At 35.6% G+C, this 18,991-nt stretch overlaps 1 protein-coding gene across 7 annotated transcripts in view; it reads right to left on the bottom strand.

Annotated features, from left to right (window-relative positions):
* VEZT (vezatin, adherens junctions transmembrane protein) overlaps window positions 1-18,991 on the bottom strand; it is a 64,184-nt gene that overhangs the window by 38,706 nt on the left and 6,487 nt on the right. For 4 of the 7 annotated variants that reach the window (XM_039236596.1, XM_039236597.1, XM_039236599.1 and 1 more), the window contains exon 2: window positions 1,226-1,360. In XM_039236596.1, coding sequence (XP_039092527.1) covers window positions 1,226-1,360 — 135 coding nt within the window. Of the gene's footprint in view, window positions 1-1,225; window positions 1,361-18,991 lie in introns of those variants that run through there. The other 3 variants (XM_039236601.1, XM_039236602.1, XM_039236598.1) reach the window with 2 other exon arrangements.

Here is an 18,991-nt window from a genome sequence, read left to right as displayed (position 1 = left end):
AAAGATACTGCACAGGGGTGCCTGGGTGGCTCAGTTGGTTAAGCATCTGACTCTTGATTTTGGCTCAGGTCATGATCTCATGATTTATGAGACTGAGCCCCATGTAGTGCTCTGTGCATACAGTGCAGAACCTGCTTGGGATTCTCTCTCTCCCTCTTTTTCTGCCCCTTCCCTGCTCACACTCTCTTTCTCAAAATAAATAAATAAACAAACAGTAAAAAAAAAAAAAAAAAAAAGCGGGGGGAGCTTGGGTGGCTCAGATGGATAGGCATCCGACTTCGGCTCAGGTTATGATCTCACAGTTCGTGAGTTCGAGCCCTGTGTCAGGCTCTGTGCAGACAGCTGAGAGCCTGGAGCCTGCTTCAGATTCTGTCTTCCTCTCTCTCTGCCCTCCCATGCTTGCATTCTGTCTGTCTTTCTCTCAAAACTAAACATTAGAAAAATTAAAAAAAAAAAAAGATACTGCACAGATACAAAGGGCATCAGAAATTGAGGTAAATACACCCACTCCATCATATACCCTTGAAACTGAAATATGTTATCAATTTGCTTTCTTATAACTTGAGCTGTCTTTTAAAAAATATGTAAAGAAAAAAATTTCAGTTAATATGAGTCCTACTGGTTGAGTTCTCATTAAGGTTTTAGTGTATTTTTCTAGTTCCCTCCAACAACTTCAATATTTGAATAAATAATATATTTTTAATCTTCAACTATATTAATTTCCAATTATAGAAGTTACCGAGAAGGGCACCTGAGTGTCTCAGTCAGTTGGGCCTCTGACTTCGGCTCAGGTCATAATCTCACCACTTGTGAGTTTGAGCCCTGCGTCGGCCTCTGTGCTGACAGCTCAGAGAATGGAGCCTGCTTCGGATTCTGTGTCTCCCTCTCTCTCTGCCCCTCCCCCACTCGGACTCCATCTCTCTCTCGAAAATGAATAAATGATAAAAAATAGTTTTAAATAAATAATTAAAATAAGTTACTGAGATAGTTGAAAACAGCAAGGATTTATGTTTATCTAAACAGTTTTGTACTACTGATGAGAAATAAAACATAACATCTTAAACCAGTGTTGAGGAGGACATGGAGGTACTTAATGTTTTTTTTTTTTTTTTTTTTTTTGCAAGGGTAAAGGTAAAGGCAATTTGAATAAAGGTAAAGGCAATTTGAATAATCAGTGAGGTGAAGAACAAGAGATTAATGAGAGAGAATGAGGATCATTTCTTACTTTTGGCAGGGCTCTTGTAGGAGGCTTTTGTTGTCCCTCTGTCACTGTGCTTTTTTCTGGGTTTGGTGACAGAGAAGAGCATATTTCAAAGTCTGTATGTCCCAGATCCTGTAAGTACTGGTAAAGTGGAGAATTCTAAAAGAGACATAGGAAATAAAGCACATTTCAAGATCACTGCTATTTCAAAAGTTTAGAAGTCAAATTCAACATCAAACTTTACTATCATGACCAGTATGCCCCAATTCTTCAAGGCTTCATCTGTTAAAAAGTGAATTATCTGTCACAATGCCATTTAACATTTTAAAAAATATCAACAAACAATTCAACAGAGGGACCCAAAAAAGGAAAAACTCTAAACACAGATTTTTCTGAGTGGGTACCAGCAAGAAAAAATGAATTTAGGAATATAAATAGATTTGTAAAGCAATTTCTTTGCCCAAATATTTGTAGTATTAGAGTAGATTGCTTCAAAATAGCCAAGCCTGACTATAGATAGCTCCTAAGAGGGCTTACAGTGAAAAGCAGTTATTACCTGAAGCCAAGAATTAAGCAATGATTATACACATTAATTATAATTTTATCATACTATCATATTTATTAATTCATTCAAGTAAAAATATGTATGACTTACCATACGTCCGCCACTGTAAACAATCTTAAAATTCCAAGAAAGTTACCTAAAATAAGCCATACATACCACCATACAACCATAAGGCAAACAAGAGACTCTATGGCTAATAAAAGCATTAGAACATGGTGGTTGAGAACACAAACTCTGGAGCCAGACTAGGTTCAAATCCCAACTGTGACTCTTACTGGCTGAATATCCTATGAGAGTTAATAATTGTGTACTTCAGCTATCTCATTTTAAAATACGAATAATAATTACACCTCGTTCAAAGGGTCCTTTTAAGGACTAAATATATACAAGGCACTTAGAACAGTACCTGGTCCATAGTATTCACTCAAGTTACACTTCAACTTTATATAAGCTAGGTGGAAAGAGTACAGGTTTTGGAGCAGACAAATCAAAAAAATGAAAAAATTACTCCAATCCCATCAGATACATCGGCATCACTGTTGGATGAAAATATATGGGACGATTCTTTTCTGATAAACAGCAAGCTTTAATTTTAACTTTGTCTTCTCTAAAGCACAAAGTTCGTGACATGTTTAAAAATAAACCTTGATTCCATTCAACAAAAATATTTAATATTTTAAATTTTTTTTTTAAGGTTTTTTAAATTTATTTCTAGAGAGAGAGAGAGCGTGAGCAGTGGAGGGTCAGAGAGAGAGGGAGTCACAGACTGAAACAGGCTCCAGGCTCTGAGCTGGCAGTCAGCACAGAGCCCGATGCGGGGCTCGAACCCATGAACCGTGAGATCATGACCTAAGCGAAAGTCGGACGCTTAACCGACTAAGCCACCCAGGCGCCCCATAAAATATTTAATATTTTAAAAACGACCTTATGTTAGGTAGTAGAGATACAATAACAATCACCACGAAAACAATAGTAAACAGCAACACAGCTAACATAGTACCATGTGGCAAAAGCTTAACTAAACATTCTACTTGCATCATTTCACTTAAGATTCAGAACAAACTCTAAAAAAGTACTATGATCATTGTTATTGTTAATTCCCATTTCATAAATGAGGAAACAGATTCACTCAGTTAGATACACTAAGCAGGATAGGTCTGACTCCAAAGCCAACACCGCAATATTATACCATACTATCTCAAATAACAAACAGTCCCTCCTATGTTTAAAGAGGAAGATACCAGGGAAACTTCCTTATAATTTACTACAGAAACATCAAGCAAATTAAATAATTGCAGAATTGTACTGGGTGTTATGGAAACAAGAGGAGAGGCAGTTAAATTAGACCAACATTTTTAGGGAATATATCCTTGAGCTTGGGAAAATGAAGAAGAGTGGGAATTTGCTTGTACTGGTAGCAATTTGCTGGGTATCAATTTGAGAGAATAGAAGGTAAGTAAAATGCCCCCCTCCTTTAAAACTACATTTAATACTCTTTTGAGAAAAATATACAAAAAATTATAATAAAAGGAGGGATATGTTTCTCATCTCTCTACCAGACTTAAAATCTTTGGTGGCACGCATGGTTAATCTTCATATCACCCATAATGTATCTTCAAATATTGCCTTGATCTTCAAATATTGCATTGAATTACTCAAATATTTTCAAAATGAATTGTTAACCCCACCCTGCTCTGTCCCCAGAGTGGCAAAAGAACAAGAATGCTTGTTAGGTTGGGCTGACCTTTTGAGAAGTTTACATACTTTAAAAAAAAAAAAAAAAACCAAAACGACACAACTTGTTTTTAAGGCAGGACTCTTTCTTCAAGTGAACTCCCATGGGGCAAGAACAATAAATAAGATGGATCAAAGCAGAGTTACTCTAATTCCAGGGTGATCAAAGTTTTTCTGTAAAAGGCCAGACAGTAAATATTTCACACTTTGCAGGCCATACAGTATCTATCTATCTATACTAATATATCTATTAGTATAACTAATCAGTTATGCTGCTGTGGTGCAAAAGCAGATGCAGCACTACATAAACCAATGAGGGTGGTTAGGTGCTAATAAAACTTTATTTATGGAAATACTGAACTTATAATTTTCATATGTCACAACATCATTCTTTTGATATTTCCCCAGACCGTTTAAAAACATGAAGTCCACTCTTTGCTCACCAGCCACAGAAAATCAGGCAGGGAGCAGAGGACAAATCTGGCCCAAAAGCATTAGTTTGCTGACCCCTGTTTTAATGAAGGGCTCAGTCAGGATCTCAGGCATACTCTGATTGCTAACAGTTCTCTGGCAAGAGGCTTGGGGGCTATATTTTTTTTCATTCAAATTCTAATACCTTTCTTACTACACATTTAGCTGATGCTGTGTCAGCACTGACCCCAAAGTCCCTTCCTTTTCCAGTTCATATCACAGTTCACAAAATAACAAAATGGAAATTTTAAAAAGTGATTAAATAGAAGAGAAACAATGAATACTTTGCTCTCCATATGTGTTCTGCTCATCAACTAAAGCATACTCCTTAGTCGGAAACACCATAATCTGGAACGCTTGCTATTTCACATTTTGCAAAGACAGCAGCATTAATCACGTACCTTGAATAACACCAATAATGTCCAGAGGTGTCATTTGATTCAGTAATTCTGTCAGGACCTTATTCTGCCTTTTCTAACAATGTAAAGCTTTTCATTAACTTTTTGGTTGGTTTCACAAAGTTCTTATCAAAGGTGTGACATCCATTTATTTGAACTATGCAACTATGACAGAATTCATCACTTTCATGCTAGAAAGCACTGTTTTACAGTTCTGGAAAATTCTGGCTTGCTAAGACTATCATTGTGCCTTGTTTCATGGCTTTATGTAACTATCTGACAACATTTCAGAGTAGACATTCTTTGGAGACCAGGGATGAAGTTACTGCAGGTCTGCCAGAATCTAATTTCCAGTCACTATTTCATATTTACACTTTCCTTTTTTTAGACTGCTATTGCAAATCATACCACTTTCTAAGCATATAAACTCAGACTATATGGACTCTAAAGCTCTTATTCATAATGTTTACTATAGTAATCTGAGTTGGAGCCTTCATTTTACTGTTTTATTTCTATTTCTATGCTTCAATCGCTTTTGAGCCAAAATGAAATTTAAAATGTAATCAGTGGTAACAGAGAAATGAAAAACAAAGATCCCCTGGTTAACAAACTGCACACAAGCCAAGATGAACAGACCAAGATAGACCTCATAGCACAATTTTTAAGAGTGCAAAGTGATTTTTGGTAAAATTATAATTTTATTAATTAAAAAAAGTGTTTGGGGGCTAAAATTACCATCACTTTTTCTCTGAAACTACCAAATAACCTGTATACTATTTGACAGATTTTAGAAAACCAGATCATGACTAGTGATTCAGAGATTTCTTTGGTCTCAAAACCTCTTTAGGATCTTAAAAATTACTGAAAGCCCCAGAGTTTTTGTGGACGTCTAACATCATGTTAGAAATCAAAACTAAAAAAATTAAAATATTTATTGATTTACTTAAAATAACAATAAACCCATTACAATATTAATGTAAAGAATGTAATCTTTAACGGAAACAATATTTCTCCAAAATGAAAAGGAAAGGTTTAGGGGCGCCTGGGTGGCTTAGTCGGTTAAGCGTCCGACTTTTGCTTAGGTCATGATCTCGCGGTTCGTGGGTTCGAGCCCCGTGTCGGGCTCTGTGCTGACTGCCAGCTCAGAGCCTGGAGCCTGTTTCAGTCTGTGAATCCCTCTCTCTCTGACCCTCCCCTGCTCACGCTGTCTCTCTCTCTCCTAGAAATAAATAAAACATTAAAAAAAAAAGAAAAAAAAAGAAAAAAAAACAAAAGGAAAGGTTTAAGCAAAGTGGATCGTTTTACATTTTCGCAAATCTCCTTACTACCTGGCTTAACAGGAGAGAGTTGGATTCTTGTGTGTGTGTGTGTGTGTGTGTGTGTGTGTTTGTGTGTGTGTGTGTGTGTGTGTGTATTTATTTTGAGAGAGAGCGTACGAGCATGTGCTGGGGAGGGGCAGATAGAAAGGGTGAAAGAAAATCCCAAATAGGCTCTGCACTAATAGATGCAGGGCTCAATCCCACGTACCATGAGATAATGACCTGAGCCAAAAACAAGAGCTGGATGTTTAACTGACTGAGCCACCCAGGCACCCTGAGAGCTGGATTCATACATGCTTCTGCATTCAATGTGTTGCAATTATTGTTCTGGATGAAGTATATGAAGAAAATCAAGCCTTAAACAGATATGTAGTTAGAAAGGGAGTAAATATTTTTAAGTCTTTTCTGACAATTGTATTACCAAAGAAGAGTCCTAACAAAACTTAACAAGTGATAGTTTAGAAAAGGTTAATTTTGATGTGGAATATGAAACCGTGTTGATGAGCTCTTTCTACTCTCTGCACAAGTGAGAATGAAAAAGGCAAATGGAGTTGGCTGCATAGCTCAGTCGGTCAGATTCTTGGTTTTGGCTCAGGTCATGATTTCATGGTTTGTGAGTTCAAGTTCTACATCTACATCTACATCTCATGCTGGTGCAGAGGTTTCTTGGGAATCTCTCTCTCTCTCTCTGCCCCTCCCCTGCTTGCTCATGCTCTCTCTCAAAATAAATTTAAAAACTTGAAAAAAAACAGAAAAAGGCATATATATTAGTTATTAAAACATGATGGCCTAATATATAAAATAATGTATTTCTTCTTTTACAGCAAGATCAGGCTCCATGTTGCAACAGCCCTAATCACTGTATTTATAGGTTTGGGTTAAACGAAGACACAGAAATTGCTATGTTTCATATAGTAAATATTATTATAGGTTGATGGCAGCCTCAGAGACTTTTTTTTGTAGATGGCAAGGCAGAGTAGGTGATGATAGGTAATGTTTGGTTATAACTTTTTCCTTGGTTCAAGCAAAACAGAACCATAAATGTTTCAGTTAAGTTGTTTTCTTGTAGAGAAATTATTAGCACTGGACTCAAACTATAATTTTGTAGTATTGTAGAATGATATTGTTGCCAAAAGAAATATGAGAAACCTCAGACACAGCATGTGGGAGCTTCTCCTCAGGAAATCCTTGTGGTTCACTATTCCTGTAAATTTTAGCTGACAGAAAACACACATCATAGCACCAGAAAGAATTTTGCTAATTGAAAGACAGCCAAGAGTCTTTGGTTATGCTAAGATTGTTCTGATGGCTGAAATATATTTTTGTAAGAAAAACAAAAATAGACAGGAAACCCCAACATTTTTGCTGAACAAGCACTTCAAGAAAATGACTCATTTAAGTCTGTGACTACCTGCGCTTCATGCCCACCCAAACATTAAAGATATCGGATCCCACACTGATGGATACATACAAGCCTGAACCACTCATTTAACGCATTGTTTGCTTTCTGCATGATTTGTGGTGCATTCTGTATAAGTGCCAGTACCCTTATTGCTGGCTTGCATTTAAAAAGGAAGATAAACTAGTGCAGAAATTGAGGTGATGGGTAAAATACTTCCATTATTAGGTTCTCTCTTCTTAACTGCTTTAAACCCTTACAGAGAGAATAAGTTGTAACCTTCCAGGTTCTAGGCCAGAGTAGGAATCGGCAACCTGGCAACAATGACAGAATTAGGCAACTCATTCATTAATAAATACTAATGGAACGTCTTCTATGTGCCAAGCAGGATCTAGGCATACGGAAGAAAACAAAACAGGTGAGGTCCTTGCTAAAAAGTTTCATTCTATGATACTTCTGATAAGACAGACCATTTCTATCAACTACCAAAAAACATACTGAATGTTTTGATACTTTTCAGATAGGCTGCTATGTTTCAGGAAAATCCTCTCTTGGTCTCGGCTTCCTTAAGTACAAAATAAAAATGCTACTTTCTTAAACTTGTCCAAGTGGTAAAACAAAACTCATCAGAGTGCTGGGGTGTGTCTGGCTCAGTTGGTGAAGTGTTAAGCTCAGGTCATAATCTCGAGGTTCTTGGGTTTGAAGCCCCGTCTCGGGCTCTGTGCTGACAGCTCAAGCTTGGAGCCTGCTTCAAATTCTATGTCTCCCTCTCTCTGCCCCTCCCTTGCTTGCACTCCATCTCTCTCAAAAATAAACAAACATTAAAAAAAAAAAAAAAAAAACTCATGATGTTCTATGAGAAACAAGATAAAAAAGTGGTATGCTAAAATAGTTTAATTTTATGCTAAATCAAATGCCATCTTATCCTTTGCAATCAGCCAATGCCAGAAACAGAAATCCTACGTATCAGATTACTGTTTCTTCAACAAATAAGCGATATAATAAAGGAAGTAGAGAAAACTGCTAAAGACCTTTAGGGCACCCAAATATCACCCAAATGTGATATATGGGTTTTGTTTACATCTCGGTTTGAAAAATTATAAGAAGACATTTTTTAGATACTCGAGGAAATCCAAATACAGACTAGGTCTTAGGTGATACTATAATCGAACTAAACATTGAGTTTGCTCCTTGATGAGTCACAGACAGAAACTACAACAGGTGCGTTGTCACACAAAGGAAACTTTATTTGCAGCAAATAAGGAAAGCATGGGGAATATCTTCCAAAGCTTGACTCCCAGAGAAAGGGTGGATGGGTTTCTTTTATTAGGGATTACAATGAATATTTAGATAGGGGACACTTGTCATCACTTAGAGGCAAGCACAAGTGGTGCAAGCATCTTAAGGACACATGCCTTTACACGTATTCTAGGTTATGTAAATGAGGCTGGTGCTCCTCTTTGGGCAGAGATTATTACAATGAGGTAAAGGTAACTGTCAGTCACTCTATGGGTCACTCCATCCATGGTCCATCTGCATAGGCATGAGTTGGGGGTTCAATTCAAACTGGTCTAGGTGGTCTGGGCTGGCTAGAATTGTTTGTCCAGGCAGTCCTTATTGCTTATGGAGGAGTTTCAGTTTCTATCACAGGATGCTATGCCACTTGGTCTTTTGCCTGACTTCAGAGATAAGCTGCAAAGAAGAACATAAGGAAAACTATGGGACAAAGGTCAGTGGGTACAAGCAGGTGAGTTGTAAAGGTCTGGTCTTGGGGTCTAGCTGGTGATAATTATTAAGGAATTACTAATTCTATTAAATAATTTTATTGGAGTCAGCATTTAAAAAAAGAAGAGAGCACACTTGTCTGTTAGAGGTGCATACTAAAGAATTTACAGGTGAAATTAGGTAATGTCTGGGATTTGCTTTGAAATCCTCCGAGAAGAAAGGTAAGGGTGGGAGAGAAACAGATGAGACAGTTTGGCAAAATGTTAACAGCTGTCCGAGCCGAAGCTGGGTGATAGGTATACAGAGTTTTCACTATATTATTCTCTCCTTTTATGTATAATTTTAAAAGTCCATTATAAGTTCAAAAAAAATCAGATGCCAGGTTTTCCTAGAGTCTGGTATAAAAGGTTTAAGAAGATAACATGGCAGAAAAATAAAAAAACTGAGAAAATTCCACTTATTTTACTTAGGGAAAAAGATAAGCTTATTAAATTTTAGAATAGAACACACAAGTCTTTACAAACTTCCATATAATAGTAGAGGTACTTCTAGTATCTGCTGAGAGAGAATATGACAAAAAGCAAATGTTAATTTAGTTATATCTTTAAATGAAATTTGTGAGTTAATTATACTAGCACCAACTAACCCTCTGCAACATATGTACGTGATATTTTATGTATTCATAAAAAGTGTTCATATAATATTGGACAAATATTTGGATTTGCAAACTTTCTACAACAATGCCCAAGTCACTCAATACTCCTACCAAGGTTAACAAATGTCAACGGTATCCTCTAGCAATAAGATTTTAAGCTACCAGTGGAGGTACAAATAAATGACTAATTACCTGTCAAAGTCAATTAATTCGTATTTACTTTCACCAAACTAATTAAAAGTTTGTGGAATAAAAAGTCTCAATTATGTGATTTTTGGAGCCATGTTTTAAAAATACCATTAAGACAGTTAAAAAACATAAACAAAAACCAAACAGTATGTTTCTATAGTGCAGTAGTCCTCAAAGTAGATTTTGCACCCATCCCCCAAGTTCAATCTCTGAAGATATTTTTGGTTGTCATAACTGAGGAGGGGAGGAATGTTACTGGCATCTAGTAGGCAGAGATCAGGAATGCTATGTAACATCTTACAAGGCACAGGAAAAGCCCCACAAAGACTTATCCAGCTCAAACTGTCAACAGTGCTAAGGTTGAGAAACCTTGTTTTAGAATATAAGGAATCATAGATTGAAAAATTGACAAAATTTAAGCAGCCCAACAGCTGTTTTCCTCACCTCTTATTTTGGGAGAATGATAGATTAAAAAAGCAAAAAGCAAAATGGAAAATTATTTCTTTTTCCGTGACTTGCAATTTAAAACTCAACAGACATTCTAAGAGTGAAATGAGTTATATTCAAAATAACTACATCTGAGTTTATGCATTAAAATATTACCCAGCCACCAAGAGCAAAGTGGGTTCCTTTGGTTATGGGCACATTTCTGTCAATGCTATATAGGCTTACAACCAAGCACATATGTCAGGCTAAGAAACAGTCTGCAGAACCCTACATGCTCTTTTCACACTAACTCTTCTACACCCTATAGACTCTCTCCTCCTCTTTCGCAGAAGGAGCAGTTCACAGACATGCTTTTAGAAAGCACTCTGTAGTCTATGATAACTACTGGTCAAATTCTGATTCTGGTTTCTCACCAACTATCTGCTGTTTTCTAGATACCATTGACGGAGTGCTAGCAGCATTCCACTAGAAAAATCACTTAGCTAGAAAAGGGAAAACAAGTGGCAATCCAATCATCATTTGTTCATTTATCACTAATCAAATATTTATTGAGCACCTACTATATGTCTGGCACTAGAATTACAGGAATTTTCTGCCATTAACTTCTCTCTGGGAATATTCAAGAAAAAGTTAACTTTTTTTTTTGCTATAAAAGGAAATTCAATGGCTCAAATTCACAAAAAGCTTTTTTCAAATAAAAATTTCAAACAACACAAAAGATACAAAATGAGAAATACCTTTATCCTACCCTTCACCCCTATTTCCTCTCTCAAAACGTAATTAACATTCTTTAGTTTATGAATACCTTCTCTCCAAATTTAGTACCCATTTACACTTGAAAGTGGCTGGCAAAAAAGGGGGCCAAGGTGACTCCTAGATTTCTGAATTGGACAATTAGGTTGTTCTATTTACTGAAATATAAAATAGTGGCAGTACAACAAGGCTGATGTGGGAGCCTGTGAGATACTCAAATGTGAATAACTTAGACCTAAAATATCTGGAGATCAAACTAGGCCCACTAGGAAAGTGGCCTAGTTTGAATGCGCAGACCTGAGCTTTTAGCAAATAGATATGGTACCAAACCCACATAGTAGGGGTACAGGTATGGGAGCATAACGAATAGATGAGATCAGCTAGAGATTAATACAGAGGATGAAAAGAGGGCCTTACAAGAGGCCAATATTTTAGAAAAGAGTAGAGCCAAAGCTGGAAAATAGAGTAATAGTAAAGAAGGTTAACATTTCTTGAGTTGCTTATATGGTAGGCATTAAATTAAGGATGTTTCATAATTATTTACTCTTAACAACAAACTTCTAAAGCAGAATTATTGCTATTCCTACCATTTTAGAAGGAAATTAGGGCATATGAAGTTAAAACCTTGGCTAAATTAAATAACTTGTGTTAGATCAACCAGCTTTAGTCTGAGTCCAAAGCCTACACCCTTAATAATAACATAAAACTGTCTCTTTGAGGAAAAATGGTATCTAGAAGTCTTCTCTCATTTATTTATTTATTTTTTTAAAGTAAGGACCACACCCAGTGTGGGGCTTGAATTCATGACCCTGAGATCAAGAGTCACATGCTTCACCAACTAAACCAGCCAGGTACCCCTTATTATTTTAAAATATAAGTTTTATTGCTCAGGTATGGTAAGGCCAAAAGATCAGGAGATGAATGCCTTTGAAACAAGACAGTTATATTCATTGATCTCAAAAGATGGAGGCAAGTCATGCCACGAGGTAGGGGGGCATGGTGGGCAGCACCAAGGATGGTCGGGGGGTGGGGGAGGAACTTATGAATCAGAGCCTTTACTGTAGTTTCTCTGGAAAGGAATGAGCAAGGCAAGGTAAGCAGGCTTAATACTGGCTAGTTGATTTCATCAGGCTCTGAAGCATAGGGGCTGTCCCTAGTATGGTCTAGTATCTGATGCTGGGATGATTAGGGCAGATGTGTCATGGCCAGGTGAGAGGTGTGTTATCTAGATGAATGGTTTGCTATCTCTTAGGAATTGGTTAACTCCGGGAGAGGCAGTCCCTCCAGGGTCAGTGAGGTCCTGAGATGATAAATGCAACAAAATACAGAAAGTAAAAGACATGGTTAAAAACATATTTATATATCAGATTTCATTCTGTTAAGGTCCAAAATGCTGATTCTGTGTGCCACAACTTTTAATTCGGTCATATTGTTTCCTCTCTTCAGGTTGTCCTTATCTCTCCTTTCACTGGTGGCTTTAAGTTTCATAGAACTATAGTTATTTTAATCTGGAAACACAAATCTGGATTTTTTTCTCCCTACTGTGAATATATTTTGGGGCGTGGCAACTCCAAATCTTCATAGAATTGCTCTAGGCTCCATGACTTTTCCATTTACTCATCCTTAAAAGAGTTCTATATTTATTAGCTTAGGGTTAACAAAGTAACAATTGGGAATAATTCAGGCAAAAACCAAAGGGAAATGTTCAGGTATAAATACAAAGAAGGAAAATAATCTACAGGTGACAGATTACCAATTTAGAAATCCAGTCACCAAGGGTGACAGATCCAGAGCAGGCACAAACATGATCAAGATCACACAAACAAAATTAAGCAAGTATTCTAGTGTTGCAGTTTCCCACAGGCTGCAGGGGCCATACACAGGAGGAGTCTGGAAATGGTCCTTGACCCACTCCGCTGGTCCATTTCTTAGGTTATAACAGTGTTTAACTCCAGTTTGGAAATGTCAGTGGAAGCTCCGAATTCTGTTTGATACTACTGAGAAGCACTTTTTTTCTCACAAGAGAATGATCGGTGTCAATTCACATCAGTTTGGTTGATTCTCTCCCCCACAAATTACTCCCCAAACAGCAGCACCAGTTACTGAGTACTTACGCTCATTTCTAAGTCCTAGGCACATTTCTAAGCATTCTTATGAGCTAACTCATTTCACCTTTATAAATAACTTTATGAGGCAGAGCTCATTGGAGAGAAGAGGAAAACTAAGGCATAGAAAGAACAAGTAACTTGGCCAAGGTCACAGAAATAATAGTTAGGATTTGAATCTACACAGGACAACAGAGCCAAAGCTGTCATTTATTTCACTACATCGCAACTAATTTTAGAGTAAATAAATTCACCAACTCAGTGTAATACAGTATTTTATAAAGTTTTTTAAAAAAAATGACTTGTAAGTTTAAAATTATCTAACAGATTAAGTTAGAACATTCAACAAAGCACAATTCTCCTGATAATATCTACCTTTATTCCGAATCATTTCTCTTCAGATGAGTTACAATTCATATGTATTTACCTCAGATTACACAAACCTTGAAACTGGTTGCAAAGAATCTTGGGACTATAAAAACAACAGTACTTTATTCTTACAATTATTCTCAAGGCTATCTCACTGAGTTTTTAAAACAATTCTTATGACACTGAAGAAAAAATATGGCTAACATATGATAAAACTAATTTCTTTAATTTCAAATAAAACCATATAATCCAATAAGAAAACATTAAAAAGTAAAAATATGAGCAAAGGATATAAAGAGATAGTTCAAAGAAAAAAATATACAAATGGGTGAATACAAATAAAAACACGCTAGACTTTCCCCTTGATTGAAGAAGTACAAATTCAAACAAAGATATAATTTTAGCCTGATAGTTGGCAACAGTTAAGTTTGATCATGTTTAGTACTGGTAAGGGTGTAAGGAAAAAGATACTTCAGACGCCATTAATGGGCATATATAAAAATATAAATATATCCATTGACCTAGCAATTCTACTAGGCATCTATCCTATAGATATAAAAGAATCGCTTAACTATACACACAAGAGAATATTGACGACAATAACCATTAACGAACCCCTTTACAGGGGCACCAGGGTGGCTAAATCGGTTAAGCATCCAACCGTCAATTTCAGCTTGGGTCATGATCCCAGGGTCCAGAGATTGAGCCCCGCCTCCGGCTCTGCACTGAGCGTGGAGCCTGATTGGGATTCTCTCTCTGCCCCTCCCATGCTTATGTTCTTTCTGTCTCTCAAAATTTAAACAAACAAAAATTAGAACCCCATTTACATGATAGAAATGTGTATTATGAGTATAATTTAAATATGTTTATATGAATATAATTGCACCGAAAATCATATGGCAGAAAACTGATTAAAGTGGTTACTTCTGGGGAGAAAAGGGTAATGGGGGAAGAAATGGCAGATTATGGGAGGGCTGATGCTTTCCCTGTATTATTTGCCTTTTTAAAAATGAGAATATATTCATGTGTTATTTGTATGGAAAGAGGTTTCTAGCAAGAGGCCTAATAAAAAAGGTGTTGAATTGTTAGTTTAGCAAATGAATAGAATGAGCCTGTGCACTTTTCTATATCAAAATTAATCATCTAGTCAACTATTACACAGTTTCATTATTTAAAATGTCAGTACAATATGAAATGCTAACGTTGTCAGATGTGAGATGTCATCTGATCTCTGCAAGTCCATATTAAACACAAGCAGCAGTAGGAAAAGGCAGTTAGCTACAACAGAAGGCAGAAGGAAACAGGAAGCATCGGCACAGAGACATGAAAGTGTGTAATATAGGAGTGACTTTGTCAATGAAGACTTCAATTTACAACAAACCTGTGCCTACCTAGAAGGCTCTGCTTCCATTCCTTTGTTAAAAGAATCCATCACATTACTTGCAGGTAACTTTTCTTTAAAGATTTATAACTGTTGTTAATTTCTTCAGAAAGGAAAGTACTATAATGTAAGTTACATATTTTTAAAAGTTTCTGCCATACCAAAGGAACCTCTAAAAGATCTTTCAGTCCAAATAAAATCTTCATGGAAAAAAAGATTTCTATAATTAAGGGCTTTGATGGAGGATATTTGCCTGGAAACAATTATTTATTAGCTATTACAAATATTTTAAAAGTCTTTTTCTCTTTGAATATATAGAATTGTTGAATTATTATATTGAATACCTGAAACCAACCTGACACTATATATTAATTATATCTCAAAAAAATATTTAAAATAAAAACATTCTTAATTTACAAAAAAAAGTCTTTTTGAATATAGCTTATAGCTTATATCTATAGGTATACATGTAATTATTACATACAGAACAGCAATTTTCTGGGAAAATATGATGGAAAAGGAGGAACTCCTGTTCTCAATTGCTATGATTTCCTTATTTCTTTCCAGGCAGAACATCTAACTGCAGAACATCACAAAATAAGCTGATGAGGAAGAGTGTCATTACCAAATTATGCAACATAGCTGTTTTCTCTATTTTTAATGAAAATGCTTTTAGTTATAAAGAGCTGAAATTGTCATAATTAACAAACTCTACAAAGGCAAATACATTTACCCATTACTATTAATTATATTGTCAATATAATTTCTACAGACTTTTCACTCATCTTTAAATCAGTACACAATCAGAAAGCATAATTTGAAAATAACTGCTCACTGCTTCTCCCACCCTCAACCTTAAACGCTGGATAGACAATATCATAAAAGTACCTTGCAAAAGTAATTAAAAATAAGAGGAATTACTTTTTTGTAGTTTACACATTTCAACATAACTTCTAAATTACTATACCTAAGCCCTGAATCCAAGCATTAATTTAATTGTTCCTCAATATGAGCAAAGCAAATCTAATCATAGAAATCAAAAAGATTAAGTAAGCTAAAAGCATCCATAAAAATTGGTTCTACTAATTAAGCTACTCACGGACAGCATAGTTATAATTTCTCCAAATGACCTAGATGGAAAATGTATTGCCTTTTGCCCATATTCTTCTGATCCATACACTTCTTTCTTTGATGGTTCCCACTTGTTTCTCCAGAACTACACTACAAAATGGCCACTGAACTGGAGGGTGTGTCTTCATCATTACTAAGCATTTTGCTATCAGAAGCAGCTCTTTGAAAAAAACCTCAACATAATTTCTTCACTATTAACTCAGTAACTGCAGAAGTAATAAAAAGAGTAGGGTTTTTTAAATGCCTTTTATGGATAATAAAGTAATAAATGATTTTACTTATTATGTTTACTTAAAAATTTTTTGTAAACTAGCAGCAGGTAAGACATTTATTCATAAATTTTCCTGACTGCAGCCTTCTAAAATTTTCCAATCAAAATGCATCTTATCCAATTAATCTTATGTGAAACAACAAAAAGTTTTAAAAAGAGTAACTTTACATTTTTTCCATACAATACCATAAATGCACTTAAGTACAATTTTATGTACTCCAAAACAAAACCTATCCATCAAAAAAAAGTTGAAGAGATGCAAAGGGAGAACTGACTTGCACAGCTTACACACTCCACTGATCAAATATAAAGAACAACAATGACTTGGCTTTTCATTTTATTTATTTATTCATTCATTCAGATAATGACTTGGTCTTAGGAGAAAGGAAGGTAGCAATGGTGTATTGAGTGCTCCCTAGTTCTGATGCTACCCTCAGTATCATTCAATATCTGGTTAATCAACTGGCATATAATGGGCACTTACTGAATGCAGGGCAGAAGCAAGATGAGGAAGTAAAACTCATTTTTAACTACTTAAAAAAATTAGAATCAAGACAAACCCACTGGCAACATGTTGTGAGAAGAGCATGCAATAAATGTTAGAATGAGGTTTGGATGTTATAGATCACATCCAACCTTACTGTCTGTTTTCCTTATCCCAAATGATAATAAAAAGAGTGGAAAAAGAATTTGTGGTTCCCTTAAGAAATAAAGGAGAGATCTCTCAGAATGATGCATTATGCACTATCATCAGAAAGAGAGAATCTGTAAGGGAGAGTGAAGCTGAAAGGACAGGGCAAGATATATACAGAAGTAGAAAATCCACTTCAATGAAGGTGTTAAAGAAATAATGAGGTTAACGGTGTAGATTAATCAACAAAATTTCAACTTTGGGAACTATGGGAACACTGGTACAGAATGAAGAAAACTAAAATTTAGTAAGGATTCCTAATCTAAAAATGGACTAGAAATGAGAAGAATCTCATTCGGTATTTCCTAATTAATGGAGAACTCTAAGGGCTTAACTCTCATTTACTCAACCTATGAGAGTTAAGAAAAATTTAATACTAAAGGATGATCTGGTATAATTCCTTTATAATAAATGGGAAGCAAATTTTAGAGAAATGAAGTGATTCATTCAAGCTATCATTGCTAATTAATGTCAGTCTCATGACTACTAGTCTAGTGCCCTTTCCCCAATGCCTTTAAAAAATGAACTCCTTTGGAGCACCTGGCTGGCTCAGTGGGAAGAGCATGCCAACTCTTATCTCGGGGTTACGAGTTCAGGCCCCATTCTGGGTGTAGAGATTAAATAAATAAACTTAAAAAAAATGAAAGCCTTTAATATAACTAAATATTTAATTTAATATAATTTAATTATATTAATTATATATAACTTAATATATATACATTTAGAACTTAATATATTATATAATATATATATAACTTAATATATAATTATATATAACTTAATTTAATATAACTAAATATCTTGGTAAAAATACCAAGATAACCATAAATATAATTTAAACACTGGGGGGCACCTGGCGGCTCAATCAATTAAGTGTCAGACTAGGTTTTGGCTCGGGTCATGATTTAACAATCTGTGAGTTTGAGCCCTGTGTCAGGCTCTGTGCTGACAGTGTAGGGCCTGCTGGGATTCTCTCTCTCCCCCCCCCACCCCTCCCAGCTTGCACACACGTGCCCTCTCTCTCTCAAAAAAAATAAACTTAAAAATTTTTTTTATGTTAAACTTTTTTTTGCCTCAAATCTGTTGTTTCATTGGTTTTATTTTACTTTTTTAAATGTTAAAATCCTCATTAGAGATCTGAAGCTATGTGAAGCCAAAATGGAAGAAACATGACCCAGAGAGAAAAAAAGCAAAGACTTGTTCTCCAAGAATAATTTTTGTAATTCATGTTAAACAGATTTATTACTGCGCATCTGGTAATAAACTAGCTTTGACCTTAATGGTTAATCTTTTATGTCAATAGGGCCCTAATTTAATAACTCTACTAATAAGTATTCTTTCAATTTCAGATTGTGATAAAAGCATGAATTTTGTCCTGCTTCTGATCTCAGCTGCTATTCAGAAATAGAGTATTTTATACAACTGTGGAGTTTTATGTACTGCAGGAAACTGAGGGTGAATTTTAAATGAAAATAATATGATACAATACCTTAAATTTTATAGTTATTCCAGACAGCAATTCCATTATCAAAATACCAAATACTGTCAATGTATACATTCACAGACAAAAAACAATTTCCTTTCATTAGTCAAATCAATAATGCAAATAGAAAGAATCTACAAATAATATTTAACCTTCAAATATATAAAGGATGCTGGAATTAAAATTTTTAAAATTGGGGTGCTTGGATGGCTCAGTCGGTTAGGTGTCCGACTGCAGCTTGGGTCATGACTCTGCAGTTCGTGGGTTTGGGCCCCACATTGGGCTCTGTGCTGACAGCTCAGAGCCTGGGGACTGCTTCGAATTCTGTGTCTCCCTCTCTCTCTGACCCTCCCCTGCTCTCTCTCTCTTTCACTCTCTCTCAGAAATAAATAAAACATTTAAAAAACTGTTTTTAATTTTAAAAATTAAAATATATAAAAACATGAAGAAAAGAGAATCTCTCAAGTAAGGGAGGATTTTTTAAACTGACTTTTACATGTGAGAGATTGGGTGAGAGCCATCTCAAATTTATTTGACTTAATGTGGGGATGGGGGGGAGGTACATCTGAACATAATGCCAACAAAGAGTTAACATTTAATAATTTACTAAGAAGTATGAAGGAGGGAAAGAGATCGAGATAAGAGGGGCAAAAGTTAGCTTTCCCAGTCATGAATGAAGGAAAAGAGAATGAATTTCAACAAAA

The sequence above is a fragment of the Hyaena hyaena genome, unplaced genomic scaffold (assembly GCF_003009895.1).
Source record: "Hyaena hyaena isolate Hyena2069 unplaced genomic scaffold, ASM300989v1 scaffold_113, whole genome shotgun sequence".
Lineage (NCBI taxonomy): Eukaryota > Metazoa > Chordata > Mammalia > Carnivora > Hyaenidae > Hyaena > Hyaena hyaena.
This window is presented reverse-complemented; position numbering and strand designations above follow the sequence as displayed.